General features: G+C 38.2%; 1 protein-coding gene across 1 annotated transcript in view; it reads right to left on the bottom strand.

The window, feature by feature from the left end:
• Window positions 1-4519: 4519 nt before the first annotated feature.
• Window positions 4520-24038, bottom strand: part of LOC121316436 (proto-oncogene tyrosine-protein kinase ROS-like) — a 57815-nt gene continuing 38296 nt past the window's right edge. Inside the window, exons 30-36 of the mRNA XM_041251506.1 lie at window positions 23435-23499; window positions 19734-19863; window positions 19293-19390; window positions 18502-18705; window positions 16769-16903; window positions 9942-10105; window positions 4520-5826 (exon numbers count right to left, since the gene is read on the bottom strand). Of these exons, the coding sequence (XP_041107440.1) occupies window positions 5525-5826; window positions 9942-10105; window positions 16769-16903; window positions 18502-18705; window positions 19293-19390; window positions 19734-19863; window positions 23435-23499 (1098 nt within the window). The 3' untranslated portion in view covers window positions 4520-5524. The remainder of the gene's footprint in view (window positions 5827-9941; window positions 10106-16768; window positions 16904-18501; window positions 18706-19292; window positions 19391-19733; window positions 19864-23434; window positions 23500-24038) is intronic.

Here is a 24038-nt window from a genome sequence, read left to right as displayed (position 1 = left end):
AAATGGGTTTGTTCTGTCAAATTCTTTTACTGTATGTGACAAATACATTTCTAAAAGTATCAGTGATTGACCTGAACAGAGGATTCTAGTAGTGATCTATTTTAATGTATCTACTGTTTGGATACTAGATTAATGTAAACCTTACTAAAACTGCTGTGGTTCCTTTGCCAATTATTTATTTTATTTTTAATGTCTTGTTTAGGTAACAGTTCAAATAGATTTAAATTAGGTCTATGGGTTACACAATTATCCTTTTTCGGGTTATTTTCCTCTTTGAAAATCTCAATATATACCACTTGTGCAACAATACACTAATACTTTATAATACGTCTTTAAATCAAATGTAATTACATGTGAACAAGTATATAATATATTATTAACTTCAAATGAAGTAAATAAGTAATATACTTATGTGCTAATGTTCTAACTGTAGAGCTGCAGTAAATGAGGCGAGATCCTCAGTTAAACTCCCATAATATTTAGGTTAATTATCAAAATCTCTATTATGAACAGTTGATACATTTCAGATTTTTTTGCTATTTTTTTATTTTTGAAATTCGTTACTGTCCCATTCTACATTATAATATTATTTTGAGCCTTTGTATTAAAATGTATTGCCGGTGTTCATCATCCTCTTCCAGGGATGCATCTGCTGCTGTGAATCATCTTAGAAACCTTCATTGTTCTCTCACCTGCGGAGCACTTCTATCAGTTAGAAATAAGACAGGGACCTTGACAAGTGTTATATTGCCCACACATGTCCTTGGCAATGTATTTACAATTATATTTGTGAGTTAAAGAAAAAAAAAACAATAGGTGCAGATTTCAAATATTGGACCATTATAATTGCATGATTTTCATCTCCAGTTATCTCCAAAATATTGGGAGATTTCTTAACAGGATTTAATTTGTTTTTTCTTTTTTTTTCTACTTTGCTATGTGTCAATTTGAAGAATAACAGTTTTTACTGGCTTAAACCTAATGAAAGCTATTTCATTTTCAGTTGTTTGATTTTGGCATGTATTTCATCAGCTGAAGCTGAAGTGTAAAACATATTACTGTTGAGTGGCAAAGGACATTTTATATATATTTTGAAGATGAATAAATCACCCTTTAACCCTAATGGAGCGTTCACATATGAGAAAAGGCGACCCTGAGGCAGCCCTGTGCCACCTCAAATTACAAGTGTGAATGAGGTCTTACACTCTCCAACTAGAGAAGCATGAAGTGCTACTGTAATTTTACAACCAGTCACTGGGCAAATAACCATAGCAGGGACCTTTATTAGTTAAATTAATTTCTGACAACTGATACAGACTACAGCAACAATACAGTAGTATTTGTATTACTAGTAATATATATCATTTGATAGCACTCAAATATCTTATTTTCTGAATAAAGGATTATCCCTATGAATATGAAACAGTCACAAGGCAGTCAAGAGACAACTGCATGTTATGTTAGCTGTTTGGTAAAGAAGGTCAAGTAGAGTATACATTGATTTTAAAGACTAGCACCAGTTTTGTAGGTGTCCAAATAATGGTAAGGCATTTTCTGCCCACAACCATAAACACAATCTGAAATATTTTATTTTAAGAGACAAACTGTCAGCAATAGTATCAGACTCTTTCCGGAGTGACTTGCATCAAAATTCCCAAATTCACTTACATCTTGGAGTATTACTGACTTTTATGGCTTTACCCCTCAGGTGCATGTATAAACCATTTACAATAGTTGTGGCCCATCCTGAAAAACGTGTCTTGTGCACTTTGATTGAAATCACTTTTAGTTACGCTAAAGCAACATTCCAATATGAATACCACAAGCGCTTATGCACCCTGTTTAGAAATCTTTAACACGTGTTGTTTTTTTTTACCAAATAAACTAGGGTTTGGGATTCATGAAACCATAATCATATATTTCTATAGAGGGATTGGCACGCATTCTAGTGTATGAAAGCGCTCAAACGTTGGAAATTGTTCTTAAACTCAACAACTATTGCATACAAGCAGTCATTGGTCAATTCTTCAGCACCCCCTACTGACCGTAAATGACTATGCTGCCAAATGTGAAATTGATGCATTGAGTAATTCTATACACCTACAGCTATATTACCAAAGGTTTGGATCACCCTATAGAATTAACCATTTTTGCTTCATAAAGTCGAATGAAACCTGCCGAATAATGTTACGTTAACATACTGAACTACAGTGCCTCTAGAAAGTCTACACACCCTTTCAAAATGTTCACCTTTTGTTGCCTTATAGCCTGGAATTAAAATGCAATAAAACAGTTTTCATTTATCTACACATCCTACCCCACAACTTCCAAGTGAAAGAAATATTGTAGAAATTTGTAGAAAATTAATTAAAAATAAAAACTGAAATAGCTTGGTTGGATAAGTGTCCACCCCCCTAGTTATAGCAATCCTAAATTAGCTCAGGTATAACCAATTGCCTTCAAAATCACACACCAAGTTAAGTGGCCTCCACCTGTGTTAAATTGTAGTGTCACATGATTTCAGGATAAATTCAGCAGTTTCTGTAGGTTCCCTCTGCTGGGTAGTGCATTTCATAGCAAAGATTCAACCATGAAATGGCACCACCAAGACCCTGCCTAGATCAGACCGTCCCTCCAAAGTGGATGACCAAGAAAGAAGGAGACTGATCAGAGATGCTACCAAGAGGCCAATGGCAACTTTGCAAGAACTACAGGTTTTTATGGCCAAGACTGGTCAAAGTGTGCATGTGAAAACACTATCCCAAGCACTCTACAAATCTGGCCCGCATGGTAGTATGACAAGAAGGAAGCCATTACTCAACAAAGCCCATCTTGAATCCCGTTGAAGTATGCAAAAAAACACTCAGGAGATTCTGTAGCCATGTGGCAAAAAATTTAGTGGTTTGACGAAACTAAAATTGAACTTTTTGGCCTAAATGCAAAGTGTTATGTTTGGTGCAACCTACTGTGAAGCATGGTGGTGGCAGCATCATGTTATGGAGATGTTTCTCATCGGCAGGGTCTGGGGCACTTGTCAGGATAGAAGGGAAAATGAATAGAGCAAAGTACAGAGAAGTCCTTGAGGAAAACCTGCTGCCCTCTGCAAGAAAGATGAAACTGGGACGGAAGTTCTCCTTTCAGCATGACAAAGACCCAAAGCACACAGCCAAAGCTACACTGGAGTGGCTAAGGAACAAAAAGGTAAATGTCCTTGAGTGGCCCAGTCAGAGCCCAGACCTAAATCCAATCGAAAATTTGTGGCATGACTTGAAGATTGCTGTCTATCAGCGCTCCCCAAGGAATTTGAAAGAGCTTGAACAGTTTTGAAAAGAAGAATGGTCAAATATTGCTAAATCTAGGTGTGCAAAGTTGGTAGAGACCTATCCCAACAGACTCACAGCTGTAATTGCTGCCAAAGGTGCTTCCACCAAATAATAACTCAGGGGAGTGGAGACTTATCCAATTATGATCTTTCAGTTTTGTATTTTTAATATATAATTTTTTTCTCAATAAAAACTTTTTTCTCCTTGTGGAGTATGGTGTGTAGATAAGTGGGAAAAAATCCTTATTTAAATGCCTGAAACTCTGAGGCACTGACACAACAAAATGTGAAAAAAGTTCAATGGGGTGTAGACTCCTATTTTATATTATATCAGATCTGACATATAAGGTTATATATATATTCTCAATCCTAAAATTCTAGGTGATACAAAACATTTGGCCATTTCTGTACAAAGGGTATTACTTTCCATCAAATCATTAATTAGTTATCACGTGCCAAAAAATGTCTTAGATGACGACGATGACGATTGGGAAAGTTCAAAATGACCCCTCTTAAAAGGAATGACTTAACAACTGGATACTCAGTAACCAGAAAAATGAAAGGGGACGGGACGGGGACACACACAAAATGTGTCATTTTCTGTAATCTAGCCATTTAAAATATGGATCAGTATTGCTGTACAATAGCCAAGTTGCAATCAGTAGTATATAACAAAGTGAATGAATTATATTAGGTTTCCAGTGTGTTAGCCTGTTAAGAGGAACGATTCAAGCTTCCCCTCATAGCATTACTCTCAAGCTGAAATGGAATGCTAATAATGCTAATTCAGTAGTTGTGAAGCAGCTCTATATGACATTCAGACAGTCCACATGTCCCACAAGGCTGACAATTTTCACACCACCAGCCCTGGCATTTTTCACATTAGTCAACATAGGCACTATAAATGCTAACTTGGAACCAAGAGCAGAAACATACAGTTGACATGTATTTCATGCATAAAGTGTTTATTTATCCCAGTGGTCACTTTTAAAGCATTTTCATTTTATTCTAGGGTCTGATTTGCTTTAACTTTTTAAAGTCTGTTTAAATGAATTTTACCAGTCAGTATTGAGTATGATGAAGTTTTTGGCTTTTTTCTCCTCCTCTCCCCCCCCCCCCCCCCCCCCTCCCCCCCCCCCCCCCCCAAAAAAAAAAACCGGGGGGCTATACGGATAAAGATAAAAATTACACCAGCTACTGTTAATGTATTCATATTACTGCCCAACTGTTTACACTAGCCGGTAACAGTATATTTTTATATTAATTTAATGTGGGGGTTGTATCACCTCAATCTTGTCTTTTGTGATGTTAACGTAAGGGTCAATAATCCACTTCTGATAGAACATAAACATACACACTATATTAAACAGTAAGAATATATCGCCAATTAAAAGCTTAAAAATGGGCTGCAAAAGGTTATTTAATATATTTTCTTGGATTTAAGTCAACTAATAATAATTTATTGTCACCATCAGTTTCACAGTGGTACTTACACTTCTCAACCACAACATTATAGAAACGTTTTATATGGAACTGTGCAAACAGTGAAAACTTATACAGTATTCTTTTTTTAAATGTCCATACACGACTAGTGAAAACTTGGATTTTCCCTGGGAATTGTAAGAGTCTCATATTGTCTTTTTTTCTCACTTTACGTTATCTGAGGGAATGTAGTATCACACAAGGATTTTTTTTTTCAATGCTCTATTTCCATGGTAACACATACAGGCACAGAAGGAGAGAAGCAACTGTCATACAGTTGTTAATAATAGCATATAGTTAAAGCTGTGGGGTAGTTTAATTTCTATTTTATGACTGCTTATCAGGAGTTTAGTATTAGGCTACACAGTGATGTCCAAAACTTGTGCAGCAACCTATAGAATTATCTAATTTTGCTTCATAAAGTCAAATGAAACCTGTTGAATAATGTTACGTTAACATATTGAACTATATACCGCTTTATAGCTTTCCATATACTTGCAATATTATTTTGTTGTTCCTTCAATTAGCTAGTCCAGTAGCAAAACCTATCTTGCTGAGGCAATGCATTGTACATAATCAACATCAGAGTTTACTGTTTACCTTTTTCAGTCAAATGGGTAAATGTATAGAAAAGAACAAATTTAAATGGTCAGTCGGTCTCTAGACTGAGTCCTGCTGTGTAAAAGACTATTAAAGGAGATGGGCCTGTTTAATACTAGGTCAGCATGATACTGACTCGCCTTCACTTGGCACAGTAATGGAGGCATAGTTTAGAACTGTGTTCTCTGAGGTTGCAAATTCATCACAGCAATTAGAAGTTTCTACATTAGGTTCCTTACAAGCTTTCATTTGGGAATCTGGTGTTGAAACAAAACACAGAGACTTCTGCTCGTTCCTCTCTTCAGATTCAGCGTTTTCTGGTTGAAACATCAGGTAGTTTAGTCCTTCGTTGTTCTGGGTTGGAGTTAAACCTGCCATTGGAACGCCATCTCTGTCCACTTCAATACAGTCGTCTTCTGCATCTACAAAAACGAAACTGTTGATAATGTATTTACACAGTATATTTTTTTGTCCTGGTGTTCAGGTTTTGCTTGGTTTAGGGTTTACTTGGTTGCGACATGATTGGCTAAAGCATTTTTCCCTGGTACCTCCTGACATGTATATTAGCTATGAAATTTAAACATGGTCCTCATGTATCCCCAGCAGTCCTTCAAACAAGCATTGCTCTCCTGTGCAAATAAAACAGGACTTAGACAGCCTCTGAGGACTTCTGACGACCTTGAAAACAGAACACTGGCAGCTGTGCCAAGGTAAAATGCTTTACAAACACACAGTATAATTTTTTATTATAATCTGGAGAAATAACATATGGATTTGAAAGGGAATTGAAAAATCAGTGGCTACTAATGCATGTGTGTTCAGTTTCAGAAACAGCGATGTCAAATCCTGACTGCTTAGAGATATGTAAAAAAAACTAAATGCATTGCAAGAAGGATGATTTTCAATGTGTGTTTTATACATGTATAAGTGTTAATGTTGGAAGAATGGAACTGTTAGGGAGTCTTTGAGGGCCACAGTTAAAAACCACTGAATTAAAGTCAAAATGCTAAATCTGACCTTTCTAACAGTGGATCCAGAAATCAGATTAAAATACCCAACCAAGAATCAGAATTTGTTACAACACGCAGTAATGATAAATTCTCTTTGGTTGGATGGAATGATACACTATCTTTCAAACCCTCGTTGACACTATTTAATGCATCAGCAGCTCCACACAATCAAACGCCTATCATACATCTCTCAGCACTACAATCATCATTAATGTGATAATCAACTCATTCCTTTAAACCCAAAATTACTCTGAGCACTGAAAAAACTAAAACATTCATTCACGTTTGGTTAACAGGCAGATACCGCACTCATTCTACGGGTTACAAGTATAAGAATGTCTAAAATTAGTTACCATAGACTTTTATAAAATACATAATAAATACCATATGTCTTTAAAACAACCCTTGGAATTAGTATTATTAAAACTGCAAAAATGATTCAACAATTAATTTTAAATTAGGTGTGCCAAGGGAGGCTGCTGCTTCAAATAAATCCCTCAACTGTGAAACTATTTAAAAATCTTAAAAGATGACCAGAAAAGTAATATGAAGTTATGATGTCGGCTTTAAAGACAAGTTAGACAATGAGAAGACTTCCACTTGTTTAGAAAATGAAAATGCCCTTAAAAGCATATAAATACATTTCAATTCAACATAATTTCTCCCTGGTGAGGATTCTTTGTTACTGTTGCGAAAAATCTCTTTCAGTGAAGGGAGTGTATCTTTGTTTTCAGAATACTCTGCATAACTGAGCCTCTTTGCTACAGTTCTTATTGTGGAAGGTACAAAGCCTGTGGTTGCGGATGACTGATAAAAAAAAACACAAGAGGAAAAAGAAGAATCTTAAAGTAGTGTATTATAAAACCCACCAAGACAAACTGTTGACAGAGATAGGCATTAGGGGATGCATAAGGGCCTGCCTAGTAAAACAAATAAATGCAGATAAAAGAACAGTATCTATATGTAGTGAAGTGTGCTTTCCAGATGGAAAGTTTACTGCATTAGATATGTGTACCTAGAAAACTGATCAGGTAATCAGCAGCAAAACTGAAACGGTGAGTTTGCGAATTCATTTTATCATTGCATCAGTATATAATAATTTCCTTCACTTGCCTGTCAGTTAAGCATGCAACACATGTCTTGTCTTTCATTGAGATGCATGTCATTTCTAAAATACTAACACAACAATGAGCATTGTTCAAACCAGACAAGTCAGTGCAACTTGAGGGTCAGTAAATTATTTGATAACCTAAACTATTAGAAATAAATGTATTATTTTGACTTTAGATCAGTCATATTTGATGACAAATAGTAATAGAGCTGGATGCTGACAACTATTAAAAGTAATTCTACCCGCCACAAATTTGTACAGATGAGTTTGGAAAGCACTCCACTAAAATCAGCAATGTATAAAATAAAAGGCGGATACTTTTTTTTTTTTACTGTAATGGCCTTAGCTACAATCCATTAATAAATATCCCAATGGCTGGGTTTACATGCACGTGAAAATCGATTCTACAGTCGTGTGACGTTGTCATGCAAATACATCGTGAAACAGCAAAAGAACATCCTTTGGTCAGAGCGACTTCAAGGGCAGGGTCAATCGCTTTCTCACAATAAAAATAGCTGTAAAAACCCATGTAAACCAGAGCAGGAATCATGCTTGTGTCTTAAGAGATTTCAGCAGTCAAGATCCCATTTAACTGGCGGAATCTCACGTTATTCCTCAGCAAAGCCGTACCAAACCACACACACACACACGCACGCACGCACGCACGCACGCACGCACACACACACACACACGCACACGCACACACACACACACACACACACACACACACACACACACACACAGAAGAAAGAACATCTCTCATATAACCTATTATTAATGTTTGTATAAATACATGTTGTTAAGCACAACTAACCAAACGTTTAGCCTCATATTATTATTATTATTATTATTATTATTATTATTATTATTATTATTATTATTATTATTATTATTAGCAGTAGTAGTCATATTTTCTTTCTATAATTCTTTTAAGATGTCCCAGGAACAACAGAGCTCCACCTCTTCTTCCACCGCACAGAACTGGAATGAATTGTTAGCATCAATTGGCATATTGTGCAATAAGTAATGGATATAGTTAATAAACAACACACATGTACTCCAACTATAGAACTGCCAGTGCATGAAGCTGCTCAGGAAACTTATGTATTTTTATATATCCCCCTGTTCTCAATGTTATATTCATATAGACTTAATGATCATACTGCTTTTTATTATATTGTAGTGTAACCCCCTGTGTTCCCACATTTTCAGAAAAACATAAGAAAGTTTACAAACGAGGGAGGAGGCCATTCGGACCATCTTGCTTGTTTGGTTGTTAGTAGCTTATTGATCCCAGAATCTCATCAAGCAGCTTCTTGAAGGATCCCAGGGTGTCAGCTTCAACAACATTACTGGGGAGTTGGTTCCAGACCCTCATGATTCTCTATGTAAAAAAAGTGCCTTCCATTTTCTGTTCCGAATGCCCCTTTGTCTAATCTCCATTTATGACCCCTGGTCCTTGTTTCTTTTTTCAGGTCAAAAAAGTCCCTTAGGTAGACATTGTCAATACCTTTTAGTATTTTGAATGCTTGAATCAGATCACCACGTAGTCTTTTTTTGTTCAATTATTTTAGCCTGTCTGCATATGACATGCCTTTTAAACCAGGAATAATTTTGGTCACTCTTCTTTGCACTCTTTCTAGAGCTGCAATATCCTTTTTGAAGCTTTTCTATCTTTTCCTATCTGTATTCAATGTCATTTGCCATGTGTCTGCCCAGTTGTGAATGCTGTCTAGATCATTCTGAATGACCTTTGCTGCTGCAACGGTATTTGCCACTCCTGTTTTTCTGTTGTCTTTTTTTAATATATACCATAAAATTGCTACTGTCCTGCCTTGAAAAAATATATATTAACAAGAAACATCTTCTACAAATCAAGGATTACTGTATCCTGGTAGCGCTTCCATTCTGATCGTAGGCTATGTTCCATTAAAAAAAAAAAAAAAGTGAACAAGCAAAAGGTGCCTTAAACCACAAATGTGAACGGGGTGGCAGACCTAAATCTGAGACGGCTCTGGTCCTCAGTCCTTTTCTTTCTACAGTGGTACACTGCATGAAGGTAGCAATGCTACATAGAATTGCTTATGTTTTCTATAATCTAGACCAGTGGAACTAACCTGTGCCTTTTTCAATCAATTCCATTCCAGGGCCTTGTGCCAACCATTGTTTAATACAACCTACTGCTCAGTTACTCTGTTTTTGCAAAACATTAAAGCATTTAAGTTCTAGTAAGTATGACATTGTTGGCATTTAAAAATGTTATCATTATAATAAAGTTGTGCAACTTAAACATTTAATTTCAGTAAACCACAATACGTTTTATGGTCATTTCTATGCAGTTTGTTCATGAATCAAAAAAAAAACACCAAGGAAGAAAATCATCAGAACATTTTTTCCATGGCTAGCCATCACCCACCTTCGAAGGCATGATTTATGACCCCACTGGGGAAGATGCTATCATCGTAGCTGTGGCTGCAGCTCAGTGGCGACTTCCTCAGCTGTTCCACGCGGTCCTGAATGTACTGAAAGCTTGGTCTCATGCTGGGCTCTTTGTGCCAGCATTTTTGCATCAAGTCATATCTACAGAATACAAAACAAGAATTATAAAATTATGTACTGTGAGGGATTCCCCAAGTGCCTCGCCTGATAAAAGCACAGCCGTGTGTTGTGCAGGGTGAGTCGTACAGTGCAGGTTCGCGTCCTGGCTGTGCAAAGTTGGTCTTTACTGGGGATTCCGAAGGGAGCATTACATTGGTTATGGCTCTCCCGTGAGTTTGGGGGACAAAACCGGCAGGGAATGTTTTTCCTCATCACGCTACAGCAAACCCTTGCTGGCCAGCCGCCCAGCGAGCTCAAAAGCTGACACCTGCAGGGCTGGCCTGTGTCCTAGAAGCTCACTGACATCCGCTCTCGAGTTCCTGGGTGTAAAAGAGTTAGCTGGCTTGGTCGTGGGATCGGAATGTCTAAATGACACTGAGATGCCGGTGCATGAACAATCTTTTAATAAAAAATATGAGAGAGGCTGGGACAGAGATGTAATACTTGTGTAAACAGTGCCCAATAAACAAACAGTTCCTATGCTGTTATCCTTTTTTTGTCTAACAGGATTTTGTTGTGTTTTGTTTGCAGACCCACAAATGCATTGTCAATCCCAAATACAAATAAGAGCTGGCCATGGCTGCAGCCAACTGACTTTCACAGAGTGGTTTACATGATATTTGAGGGAGTGTTCTGTATACTGACACAAAATACATCCATAACAACACACAAAGTGGAAACAAAATAGTTTTTTCATTCTGTATATAAAAGTTAGTTATATTGTGTAAAAAAAACATCCAGTACCCAGTAAAACCAAGAATCAAACAAACATACAATTATGAGCAATAATGAGGATGATAAAAAAATGTTTTATAGAATCTATACAATTTGCTTGAAGAAACAAAAAATGTGCCTGACTTTAGATAGCATACCTAAAATAGTGTAAACATTCTTAAATTTGACAATATTAGTTTCTACACATGACTGTATTTTATTTGTCATTTTAAAAATGTTTTAAAGACTCAAGGGTAATCACATTATCTTACTGTTTGTAGGTTTTAGCGGTATTAAGGTATTGTACAGCTATGGCCAATAATTTTACATCATCCTATAGAATGAACTAATTTTGCTGCATAAAGTCAAATGAAACCTGCTGAATACTTTAACACAATAAAACTGATAAGATCTATTTCTACTTTAAAGAAATAAACATAAATTAACAAAACAAACAACTCACAATGCCAATTAAAGGTCTGCTATGTGCAACTAGGTCATTTCTTAACATTAGAAGATTGTTTTTACTTTTACAAAATAGACAAAATAGAAAATGACAATTTGAAGTACTCAAATACAAACCATAGCAGGATTAAGTGTATGCTATTTTAAAAATGTCAAGCTTTCTTCTCACTCAGTCATTTTTTTATTTTATTTTTTTACCCCTAAGACCCAGGATCAATACTATAACTAGTACATAAACAGCATCTTACCTGGCCGGTAAGCTGATATGCTGACACTTCCTGCTGCCAGGACACTAAAGAGCTAAGACTCACCCACCCCTGCCATTAAGAACTGGCCTCAGGCTTAAGGAGGCCCCTCAGAGGAAGCTTAATGAAGCAGAACAGCATTAACCACCTCAGAAAGCACACTCAGTGAGAAAAGGGGAAACAGCCCAGAAGAAGAAAGCACAGAGATGATAGGTGCCTGATTGGTGAGGTGTGAAGTTAAGGTGTTCTGAGTGCCTTCGCCAAAGATCCGCCGTTCCTGCTTAAGTAAATGGTGGAAAGTGACAGATTAAATTTCACTGGCAAATTATAATATTATATATATATATATATATATATATATATATATATATATATATATATATATATATATATAGAGAGAGAGAGAGAGAGAGAGAGAGAGAGAGAGAGAGAGAGAGAGAGAGAGAGAGAGAGAGAGAGAGAGAGAGAGAGAGAAATAAATTATACATTAAATTCAAAACTGAAAGATCACAATTGGATAAGTCTCCACCCCCGAGTTAATACTTGGTGGAAGCACCTTTGGCAGCAATTACAGCTGTGAGTCTGTTGGGATAGGTCTCTACCAACTTTGCACACCCAGATTTGGCAATATTTGACCATTCTTTACAAAACTGTTCAAGCTTTGCAAGTTCCTTGGGAAGCGTTGATGGAAAGCAATCTTCAAGTCATGCCACACATTTTCGATTGGATTTAGGTTGGGGCTGTGACTGGGTCATTCAAAGACATTTACCTTTTTGTTCCTTAGCCACTCCAGTGTAGCTTTGGCTGTGTGCTTTAGGTCATTTTTATGCTGAAAGGTGAACTTACTCCCCAGTTTCAGCTTTCTTGCAGAGGGCAGCAGGTTTTCCTCAACGACTTCTCTGTACTTTGCTCCATTCATTTATTTTTCCTTCTATCCTGACAAGTGCCCCAATCCCTGCTGATGAGAAACATCCCCATAACATGATGCTGCAACCTCCATGCTTCACAGTAGGGATGGTGTTCTTTGGGTGAAGCGCTGTGTTGGGTTTACGCCAAACATAACGCTTTGCATTTAGGCCAAAAAGTTCAATTTTAGTTTCGTCAGACCACAAAACTTTCTGCCACATGGCTACAGAATCTCCTGAGTGTTTCTTTTTGCATACTTTAAATGGGATTCAAGGTGGACTTTCTTGAGTAATGGCTTCCTTCTTGCCACCCTACCATATAGGCCAGATTTGTGAAGTGCTTGGGATATTGTTGTCACATGCACACTTTGACCAGTCTTGGCCATAAAAGCCTGTAGCTCTCGCAAAGTTGCCATTGGCCTCTTGGTAGCCTCTCTGATCAGTCTCCTTCTTGCTCGGTCATCCAGTTTTGAGGGATGGCCTGATCTACGCAGGGTCTTGGTGGTGCCATACACCTTCCACTTCTTAATTGTCTTGGAGGATAACTTAGTTAGAAATGTAAAGTTAAATGTAAATTGTAAAGTCAATCACATGTTTTATTCAAATATATAGTAGCATTTCCTCAACTCGCCGATCACAATCCAGAAATCATGCACTATATATAGGTCACCATAGCCTGAAACCCTTCAAGAAAATGTTCAAATGATACTAATCTATTACAATTTGTTAACAGGCTCTATCTAGCTATACTGCTATGTCTATGTGCTCCAGAATTGAACTATGGAAATTATTTATGAAATACTTTTTTGTGCGATTATGCATTCAATGTTGTCATTTGTTCAGCATTTGATATGGTTCAAAACCATTTATTTACTACACAAACTGAACCAGTTTTAACATGTTTGAATGGACCCATGCTGTTTTTTTTTTTTTTTTTTTTTTTTAAACTTATGCCGTTAAAAGAATTAACTCAGTTAAAATGTATTTAATTCCAATTGAGGATCAATGGTTAAATTAAAATAGAACAGTAGAAAGCACATTCCTTTACACCCAGTGAAAAACAAGGGCGTACATCAAACCGCTTTTTTTTGATTGATGCACATATATTCCCATTTAAATGAAAGTATACAGTTCTCTGGTCTGATTTCAAAAGCCTTGGTCAAACAAGATGAACAGTGCCCCCTAGTAACTAGAACAGAAGTATTCAAGCGATCCAAAAAGCTAAAGAAAAGTTTAAACAAAAGGTACCACTACAGTGACTATAGTTAATATGTGCAATCGAAAACAAACATTCACTTTAATAAAACATTGAGGATCAGGGGTAACACATCTTTATTTTAAAGTGCATCAGTGACAGTAATTGTGCAAAATATTTGATTTGTTCATCGTACCACACTGCAAGATGAACTCTCTCATTTTGTTTTATTTTTTTATTTGACATTTTAATACTTTAAAATATTTATTTATTGGCACAGAAAAATAAATAAAAAGAAACAAATAAAAAAGAAACATGTGCTGCTGTTATTTTAGAGAATGTCAATGTAAATAATAGGACAACTGTTTATTCTCTTACATCACAGACAGCTGTAGTCAGGAAATCTCCCCCCTTCAGATAAGTCTCATGGAAGGCCAAGCTGGTAGAAACAATCAAAAAAGCGATTTGTTTGACAGGAGTGTCTTAATATTTTCCAGCTTCAGCCATCAAAGGGCTGGTACAGAGCTTTGACCAAATAGGAACAAAATAAGCATACAGTACGAGGGGTTTAGAGACCTCCACATTATTTTAGGTGATATTATTTATTAAACGTTTCAAATTATTGCCAATTGGCTTTATAATTTAGTTGTTTTATAAGCAAGGTTATAAAAAAATACCAAAGATACCACAAATAAAAAATGTAGACCTTTGCAATAAATAAATAAAGAAACAAACAAACTAACAAACAATGAAGCCCTTTGCAAAGCACAGAAAGGTATTTTTTCATCCTTTACATTTGTTACCTTTGTGTTTGGATATAAGACAGCTAATTGCTTTAACCCTAGACTATTCTGTCCCTAGCAATAAGATGCAATTATTTGTACACTAGCCTTATGTAGCATCTATCATGGGTGCCTACCAAAGACAAAAGACACGTTTGTACCTCAAAATGCTAAAACTGGCATAGCTGTACTATTGCCACTGACTGCACCAGGCTTGAGCAACCACCTAGAGATGAAGTAAAATTTCTTAAACCTAATTAATTGAGATAGATTTGTTTTAGAAGAACAAAAATATGAAAAAGAAAACTGTTGGTTCCACGAATTTGTTCAAAAAAAAAAAAACAGATGCGGGGCTTAACATCCACATGCTGCCAGACTTATAAACCCAAGTTGAACCTTTACTGTAGGTTACAAGGTGTGATTGCAGCAAGGCAACTGGAGTGACTTGAGCTAGAACACATGACATTATTGCATGTATGTACCAGGAAGCTCCAGCATTTTGTAACTATGGTGTTGTTTTTTAAATACCTGCTTTTTTTTGTGAAGAAAAACAGAGCATCCCCGATTGCATAAATCTATGGGATATGGGCATGTTTAAAAGATTGTGTCGTTGATATTTCCAGAGGGTAAAAACAATGTGGCATTGAAACAGTAATCAAGGAATTCAGCTGTGATTCACTAAGACAATAAATGGAAGTGTACTCTATGCTGTTGTAACTTCAAAATTCATATGCCCTCAATATGGCAGCCAATTTCTTGGTCACACATCAAGCATGAAGGGTTAATATAACCCTGCAAATGTTAAGTAACTACCTAAAAATCTCTGAGATAAAAACAATTTTGACAAAATGTTGCAAACAAACTGTCTGGAAAGGGGTTTACTTTCTGATAGTATGCAGTGCTCATTGGGTTGGCTAGTGGGAATATGGAAGTGGGTTTCAAATGATAAGATGCAAAAAGACAGGATTTTAAAATAAATACTGTACATGCCAACATTTAAAGGCACACGATGACGGCAAAATATTTTGCATAAGATATTATGTATCTCCTTGGATCCTAAGGCAGTTTAACAAGGTTTCCTGTCACTTTGAAATAGAAAACATGGCAAAAATTGAATAATAACATATAAGATTCTACATACATAGAATAGAATATACATATGTGTCTGTCCAAATGCAGAAATCAATTTTTCCTGAATCCCTTAAGCTTCTGAATTTAGAAACTTCACTTTTTTTTACCCTCCATAAGAACGCAGCAGAATTAATCAGTCCAGCTATTCCCCCCTTTGACTTCTTCCTTCCCATCAATGCTATGTGATTTATCTTAACAACAATAAAACTGAAGCTCATCACAGACTATTAATAACTGTCTGTACCATGCAGGCTCAGAAGCATATTTGCAACATTTGGAATGTCAGGCATGCAGGCATTCCTTTTCCAACCAAGTAGAGCAATAAAGAATCATTTGCTTTATTGAGAAAGCAAATGAAGGTGCAGAGTTTTGGCGTAATGGGATAAGAACACAAAGCAAGGGAAAGATTCTAGAAGGAAATATTTACTCCAGCAGACAAGGGATGTGTATAGTTATTGTGTTGGTGTAGATTATATGCATAAAAAGAACAGCATCCAGTATTCGAAACAAAATAAATCCAATACAAACCACCATAAGGAGTAATTTCAGAGAGGCAGCAGCATCTCTATAAGAAGAATGCCACAAGGACTTCAATGGAAAACCTTCAATTTTAACAAGTATTCTCACTTTCATAACTCAGCGAAATAATTTTTATTCAGTTCGAGTCAGGACTGAGTTGCTAATGAAGAGACGCTCGCATGGAGCCTGCTGGAAACCATAGCCAGCAGTAGTCCCTTACCTTATGAGCACTAAAATGCATGTATGTTGAGTTAATGAAATGTGGGTACCACTGATTTCAACTCAAGTTAAACCTTTTCTCAAAAGGTGAACATCATTCATGTTGAACACTGATGCACATATGATCTCTTATCATCTATAAACAAAACAGTCACATAGATAAAGTATTTATATAGTAGTGTAAATATGGAGGCTGCTTATCAAATGGTCAGCAATAGTCAGAGAAAAAATGCATTTAGAAAATGTAGGGTGGTAGTATTTAGAGCTGTTTAGATTAAAATAGATCTGAAACACTGAAAGTACACCACTGGAGGTAGGAAATCACAATATACAGATGCTTAACCAACATGAAGCCTGTATGGGTAAAAGCTTTGGTCTTAATTATCCAATTCAGGTTTTCAGTGTAATGAAAGAAACTGATAAAACTACGCATTCAAATAGAAGAGTATTTTAATACAGTAAACACTTACATGTCATCTGGGCAGTTGGTAGGGGACGGCAGTCTTCCTCCAGACCGTACTAAGTGCAAAACTTCAAGGTTTGAATATGCTGGGTATGGCTGCTCTCCTAAAGTTATAATCTCCCACAGCAGAACCCCAAAAGACCTGGGGCAAAAATTGATTGATGTATTACAATCAGTAGACAGATCACTATAAATTATTCAATGTATCTTAACTTTTGATGGCTATTGATGATTTTACAGGTGATACTGTGTACATGGAATTTGTGTAAATGGAACATTTCAATGTCAACACAATCTAAGTGAGGTGGGTTTTTATTGCCAGCCCTTATTAGATTCCACAGAAAACAAGTGATTTTCCTTATAAACGTAACTAATAGTGTCCATTTTTAAATACTTGTGTATAATGTACAATAGTTTATAACAGTCCTAACAACGAAGTGGAATTAACTCTGTTTCCAGAGGGTATATATCTAGATCCCACTCTTAAGAATGTTGGGTCAATACCAGACTGAGATTCAGGTACTGCTAGCAGTATGTCAGTCGATTCGCTATCAAGAATGTCATTCTCTGCATCAAAGCAATTCAAAAGCAGTGTCGGCTTTTTTCCAGGGTGACAAGAAAAAATGTGATCAATAAAAAACAAGCCCTGCAGATAATCCACAAAAATTCAGGAGAATGGCAAGAATTTTGTTCAAAGCAAAACATGTTAGGTGCTTACACAACTACGTCAATGCATGATGACTTCCATATATGTAGAGCCTTGAAAAAGTATTTCAGCCCTAATCCCTTTTCCACATTTAAGAGTCTCACAGCATGGGATTTTGATGCATTAGATTGGGAATTTTAAAACTGAAATGTCATCATTTAAGTATTCATCCCCCTGGGTCAATACTTGGTTGAACCACCTCTGGCAGCTATTACAGACAGTAGTCTTTTGGGATAGTTTTTTGGGAGAGACACACAGGTTTTTATCCAGGATTGCTCTGTATTGTGCGCCATTCATCCTCCCATCAATCCTGACAATATTGTCAGTCCCTGCTGCTGAAAAGCATCCTCATAACAGGATGCTACCACCGCCATACTTTACGGTGGGGATGGCGTTACCTGGTTGGTTTGCAGTGTTTGATTTGTACCACACATACCGCTTAGCGTTCAGGCCAAAAAGTTCCACTTTAGTTTCACCAGACCACAAGATGTTCTGCCACAGAATTGTTGAAAGCTTTTGGAATTTCTCTTTTGATTTGACATGGTGCGCAAGGCTTTGTAGATCAGTGGGGAAAAAAATCCTAATTTAATTCTCAAATTCTGAATCTGAGACTCTTAAATGTAAAAAAAGGGATGGGGGCTGAATACTTTTTCAAGGCACTGTAAAGGACAACACGCAGAGCTGTTGTAAGAAAGGAATTACAGCTGTTCTTGAGCATTGTGTTCTGGAAGACAGGGTGTTTAGAGGCCTTGGCGGATTCAGAGGTAAAACATAGTCTGTTTTAAAAATGTCTGTATAGTGTTTAGTGTGATTTTTCATAAATTGATTGAAAATGGTTGCTTCTCATAATTGTGTTTTCCATATTTTTTTATAATAACACCGAGGTAGACAAAAAAATATTTTAATGGCAAAACTTATTAGGAATGGAAGAAAATGTAAGGGGGTTATATTCACATTATTGATGATAAAAAAAAACTTTCAAGTACAGCCGACACACATACACAGTTCTTTGTGCAGTGAAGTCTGTGACTTACCACACATCAGAGTACTTGGTGAAGACCCCATCAATTAGACTCTCAGGTGCCATCCAACGGACCGGAAGGAGCCCCTCCCCTCTTTTCCTGTAGTAATCATTTTTGTAGATATCTCTTGCCAATCCAAAGTCCCCAATCTTCACTAACCTTTCAGGAGTACCATACTCTTTTACAGACACCAGGCAGTTTCTAGCTGCCAAGTCCCTACGTTTTAAAACAAAGAAGTACTCATTTTAAATGATTTCAAGTTGATTAATGAATTTAATTTTGCATGGCCTCATTTTGAATAACATTTAGACAGAGAGGAATAGCCAGCTCCTTCCTGTAACTGAGGTGTACCTTGTTAGTTTTATACAATTGCAATCGTTGATTATCATGATTCGCTGTGGTGTACTGTCAAATATTAACAGTTTTAATAAACTACATTATTCTTTTAAAAGTTTAGTATTATAATTTTTTTTGTTGTTGCTTTAATTCACCATGAAATACACATTTTATTGGAATTAAATACTTGACCCACTATATAAAACTTCTTTGTCAATGACAAACAAAAATAAAGTAATGAAAGAATGATTTACTGCATTTTCTTTGTGTAGAATCTTAGTTAGGTATCCATAATCCTAAATATATATATATATATATATATTATATATATATATATATATATATATATATATATATATATATATATATATATATATATATATATTACACACACACACACACACCTTATATAGAAGGCCATATATTTGTCTACAGTATCTGCATCCAAGTGAAACAGTTTTTCATACCTGTGAACAAAGTGCATTTTCTCCAAGTAGGCACAGCCCTTAGAGACATCGACACATACATCAAGAAGGTCTAAAATACTGAGCAAAGACCCTCGCTTCTGAAAAAATTAAGAAAAGGAGAACCTATTTATTAAAAGGAGGGTACAAATTTTTACACGCTATTATCACCACAAGAATCAGGTTGCTATTTACAATACAGTGCATACATAAACAAAAAAACAGCCAATCAGCCCTCTCGAATTCCACCACTTTTGGAATGCCTAGCTATATACTGTAAACAATATGTGGAAAGCATACAAAGGTTCAAAATATTCAGGTTTTCTGCCGAGCCCCAATACTCTGTGCATTACACCAGCAATAAGGAGCCTCCTGTGGGCTAGCTCAGGCTCCACAGAGCACACACAGTGCAATGCTTCACCCCCTGGGTTTGTGGGTACTTACCCTGGTTGCTCGGGCCTCTCTTAGGTAAGTGCGCAGATCCCCTCCCTTCATCAGTTCCAGAATGATGAAGTGGGGTTCATTCATCAGACAGACGCCAAGCAACTTTAGGATGTGAGGATGATCAAACTGGCTATGATGATAGTGAGAAACAAACAAGTTGATGGGTGATGAAAAACAAAACATAACAAAAACATGTACAAAAAGAACCCAGCGTATAAAAATGTGATATGTACAAGAAACAATAGGAGGCACGAGGGTCAAACAGACAGAAACAATCCTTAATTTGTATTAAATATACATGTGGCAGGCTGGCGAGTGGATAGAGGCCCAGAGACAGACTGCAGTTCAAAAACATATACTTATTATAAATAGATACAAAAATAAAAAGGCACAAGGGCCAAAACAAAGGGATTGAAACACAAAAAGAAAGACAAAAAAGCAAAATTACAAAATAAAGGTTTCCAGGCTGGGCAATGCCTTCACTGGATCTACAAAATTGAAAAATCAAAACCAACAAAACACCAACCTGCTTCCTCAGCTCCCTCCTCCCAAATGAGAAGCAGAGGCCTCCTTTTGTCAGGTGACTGGGCGCTGATTGATCGTTAATTAACCTAATCAACTAATCAACCTCAGCCACCTGAACATAATAAACCCAGGCAGGTATGGGAAATTAACCCCATCCCTGCCAATTTAGAAAGGGCAGAGCTTTGCTCTGCCACACACCTCCCCCCCCCCCCCCCCCCATGTACAACGTACACCGGCCGCAATCGGCCAACTCCCCCCTTCCCCACCCCCCCCCCCCCCCCCCCCCACCCCCCCCCCCCCCCCCCAAGAGTCCAATTATGTCCCTTGGGTGGGCTGTTATGGTGGGTGGTGGTGGGCGGGGTTGATGTCAGAGCCCCCAAGCCTTCTTTGGTTGAGGGGCCCTGGATCTCCAAGGTAGTACGGTGACGGCGGGAGCGACGGCAGCTCCTCCCCCCTCTCTGGCTCTGGGAGCGACGGCAGCTCCTCCCCCCTCTGGCTCTGGGAGCGACGGCAGCTCCTCCTCCTACTCCTCCCTCTCTGGCTCTGGGAGCGGCAGCTCCTCCTCCTCCTCCCTCTCTGGCTCTGGGAGTGGCAGCTCCTCCTCCTCCTCCTCCCTCTCTGGCTCTGGGAGCGGCAGCTCCTCCTCCTCCTCCTCCCTCTCTGGCTCTGGGAGCGGCAGCTCCTCCTCCCTCTCTGGCTCTGGGAGCGGCAACTCCTCCTCCCTCTCTGGCTCTGGGAGCGGCAGCTCCTCCTCCCTCTCTGGCTCTGGGAGCGGCAGCTCCTCCTCCCTCTCTGGCTCTGGGAGCGGCAGCTCCTCCTCCCTCTCTGGCTCTCAGGAAGGCAGCTCCTCCTCCCTCTCTGGCTCTCAGGAAGGCAGCTCCTCCTCCCTCTCTGGCTCTCAGGAAGGCAGCTCCTCCTCCCTCTCTGGCTCTCGGGAAGGCAGCTCCTCCTCCCTCTCTGGCTCTCGGGAAGGCAGCTCCTCCTCCCTCTCTGGCTCTCGGGAAGGCAGCTCCTCCTCCCTCTCTGGCTCTCGGGAAGGCAGCTCCTCACCCCTCTCTGGCTCTCGGGAAGGCAGCTCACCCCTCTTTATTGGAGTAACCGGGGCATCTCCCATGTCTACCTCCAGGTAATTAACCACCATGAGGGCAACCTCTGGGAAGGACGCTGGGTAGTGTTGTTCCTCCCACTGTTCCCACCTCTCCCCATCTCGACGCCACAGCGTGTTGATAACTATGGGGAGATCGTGGACGAGGTCTGCCTCAGGGTGCATCAACCAGTCCCAGATCTCCTGGGACGGTGGTGAAGGTGGTGGTGCTGGAGGTAGTGGGGTGGCCCCTGATGCCCGGGGTGAATACTGCACCTCTTCCTGGGCCTGGTTGTAGGGGCATCCTGCCCAGTTGTGGCTGTCCTCCTCACACCAGCCACACCAGTTTGCCGGTGGCACATCTGGGCAGGACCACCAACGATGGTCCTCCTTCCCGCACCGGGAACACCAAGGGAAGAGGCTGGCCGGGTCCTCCAGCGGTGGCAGCAGCAGCTTACATTTCTTCAGCTGCTGCTTGTCCTGCCTTTGCCGCTGTCTGCTCTTCTTTCCCATTTTTTTTTTTCAAAAAAAAAAAAAAAAATCATCCCAAAAATTAAAAAAAATAAATAAATAAAATACTGTTCTGAGCCTCTAGGTGGCGCTATCCCGCTTCTGACACCAAATGTGGCAGGCTGGCGAGTGGATAGAGGCCCAGAGACAGACTGCAGTTCAAAAAAATATACTTTTATTATAAATAGATACAAAAATAAAAAGGCACAAGGGCCAAAACAAAGGGATTGAAACACAAAAAGACAAAAAAGCAAAATGTACAAAATAAAGGTTTCCATGCTGGGCAATGCCTTCACTGGATCAAGAAAATTGAAAAATCACAAGCAACAAAACACCAACCTGCTTCCTCAGCTCCCTCCTCCCAAATGAGAAGCAGAGGCCTCCTTTTATGTCAGGTGGCTGGGCGCTGATTGATCGTTAATTAACCTAATCAACCCCAGCCACCTGAACATAATAAACCCAGGCAGGTAGGGGAAATTAACCCCATCCCTGCCAATTTAAAAAGGGCAGAGCTTTGTTCTGCCACAATACAGTATTTTGGTTCTTGTTAGTTTTTTTTTTTTCCCCCTTAATTAAATATAACAAATCTTTAAAATACAACACTATAACAACTGCATTCTTCAGTCTTCGCTCCAGGGGATATGGGCTGATTGCATCAAGGCCACTGCAGTAAGTATGAAGTACAACACATGATGTACAGTATAGTGTTATCTTTGAAATATCAGCCCAAAATTACGTATATAATACAAGCAAAGATCTTCAATACAATGGGAACCAGAGATAATATTCCTACTGGAATGCTAGGTAGGAGAATGGATTTTAAAACTATGACAAGCACTACTAACATATGTTTTACATGTGCATTAAAACCTGCTATCTAAAGGAGTGTCACTACTTTAATCACAGCAGTTTTCATTAACTGGAATTACATATAAAAAAAATAAATTAAATTTATTTAATCTGAGCTTCATTGCAACTCATATGTCAGCAAATTATAAACATTTAAGAACACTTGAGTGGAAATGAAAATATTTCCCCGTTCTTAAGTGCTTGTTGCATAAACTTCCCTTATGGCAAAACCCTGCTTGTAGTGTGACAAAGTTACAAACATGTAGAGTACTGGAAGCTTCTTTAGGTCTGAATCAGTATTTACTTAGCTATGCTTTTCCAATGGGCCTATTGGAATGGTTCCCACATTCTAGTATTAATGATAAATATGTACCCATGCAACTGCTGGTATTAACATTGCTGGCATTGGAATATAGTTGAGGAAAGGTGGGGCAAGGGGCAATCGTATTGTTATTAGTAAGGTAATTGATGTCTACCCAGTTAACTTGAATTTGTACAGCACAAATACTGTATCTTACTGTTTGTTTTTTATATTCATTCATCCAAACCAACTATGTCAATCTTTAACTGAAATAAAGTCATGTAACAATGTGAACTTTTTTTTCTGTAAACCCTCATTCACAAAGAAGATAAGCTGCCAAAAGTTACTGACAGCGCCCAGATGACAGAGACATGCTTGCCTGGGACACAACCCTCATGTGTCGAGAGCTGCTGGTAATGGAATTGCTCTTACCTCATCAAGTGTGCCTCCTTTAGGAATTCAGCTTTTTCATGGTCTGTAGCAACATTTTTCAGGGTCTGCTCAAAACAAAGACAAAATAAACATTATGCACAGATTCGTCACTGTCAGCGTTTCCTCTGCAGGCACGATACGGGCACACCAATCTAACGGGGGCCTTTTCCACACATACACGCACCTGAAGTTAAACATCTTGGTTCAGTAAGCAAGAGGCTGCCAGGGGCTAAGACCTGCAGGGCACAAGCGTGCAAACTGGCTTTCTAAGCCTGTTGTTTTGACATGGGCTCTATTGTCTGTTGTCGGCTGTCCCCATCAGCTTCAGTATATGAAAACACTATTTGAGTGTCATGTTACATTAGTTACCAAAAAGACTCAATGCTGCCACTTATTTTTTTTCTTAAGGAGGTAACTCTTTAATATTCTTTTTTCAGTTTGTAGTCCCAAATTCAACCATATAAAAAAAAAAAAAACATGTTTGCATTTAGAAATTTATAATGTATCATGTTTAATGACTTAATATGGTAATGTAGACCTTTAATAATAATTTTGTTATACCTGCAAATGTTTTTATATAGTTGCTTTTTTTATTTGATTACAG

This window comes from Polyodon spathula, chromosome 5 (genome assembly GCF_017654505.1).
Source record: "Polyodon spathula isolate WHYD16114869_AA chromosome 5, ASM1765450v1, whole genome shotgun sequence".
Classification (NCBI taxonomy): Eukaryota; Metazoa; Chordata; class Actinopteri; order Acipenseriformes; family Polyodontidae; genus Polyodon; species Polyodon spathula.
Note: the sequence above shows the minus strand (reverse complement) of the source record. Positions and strands in the feature narration are given on the sequence as shown.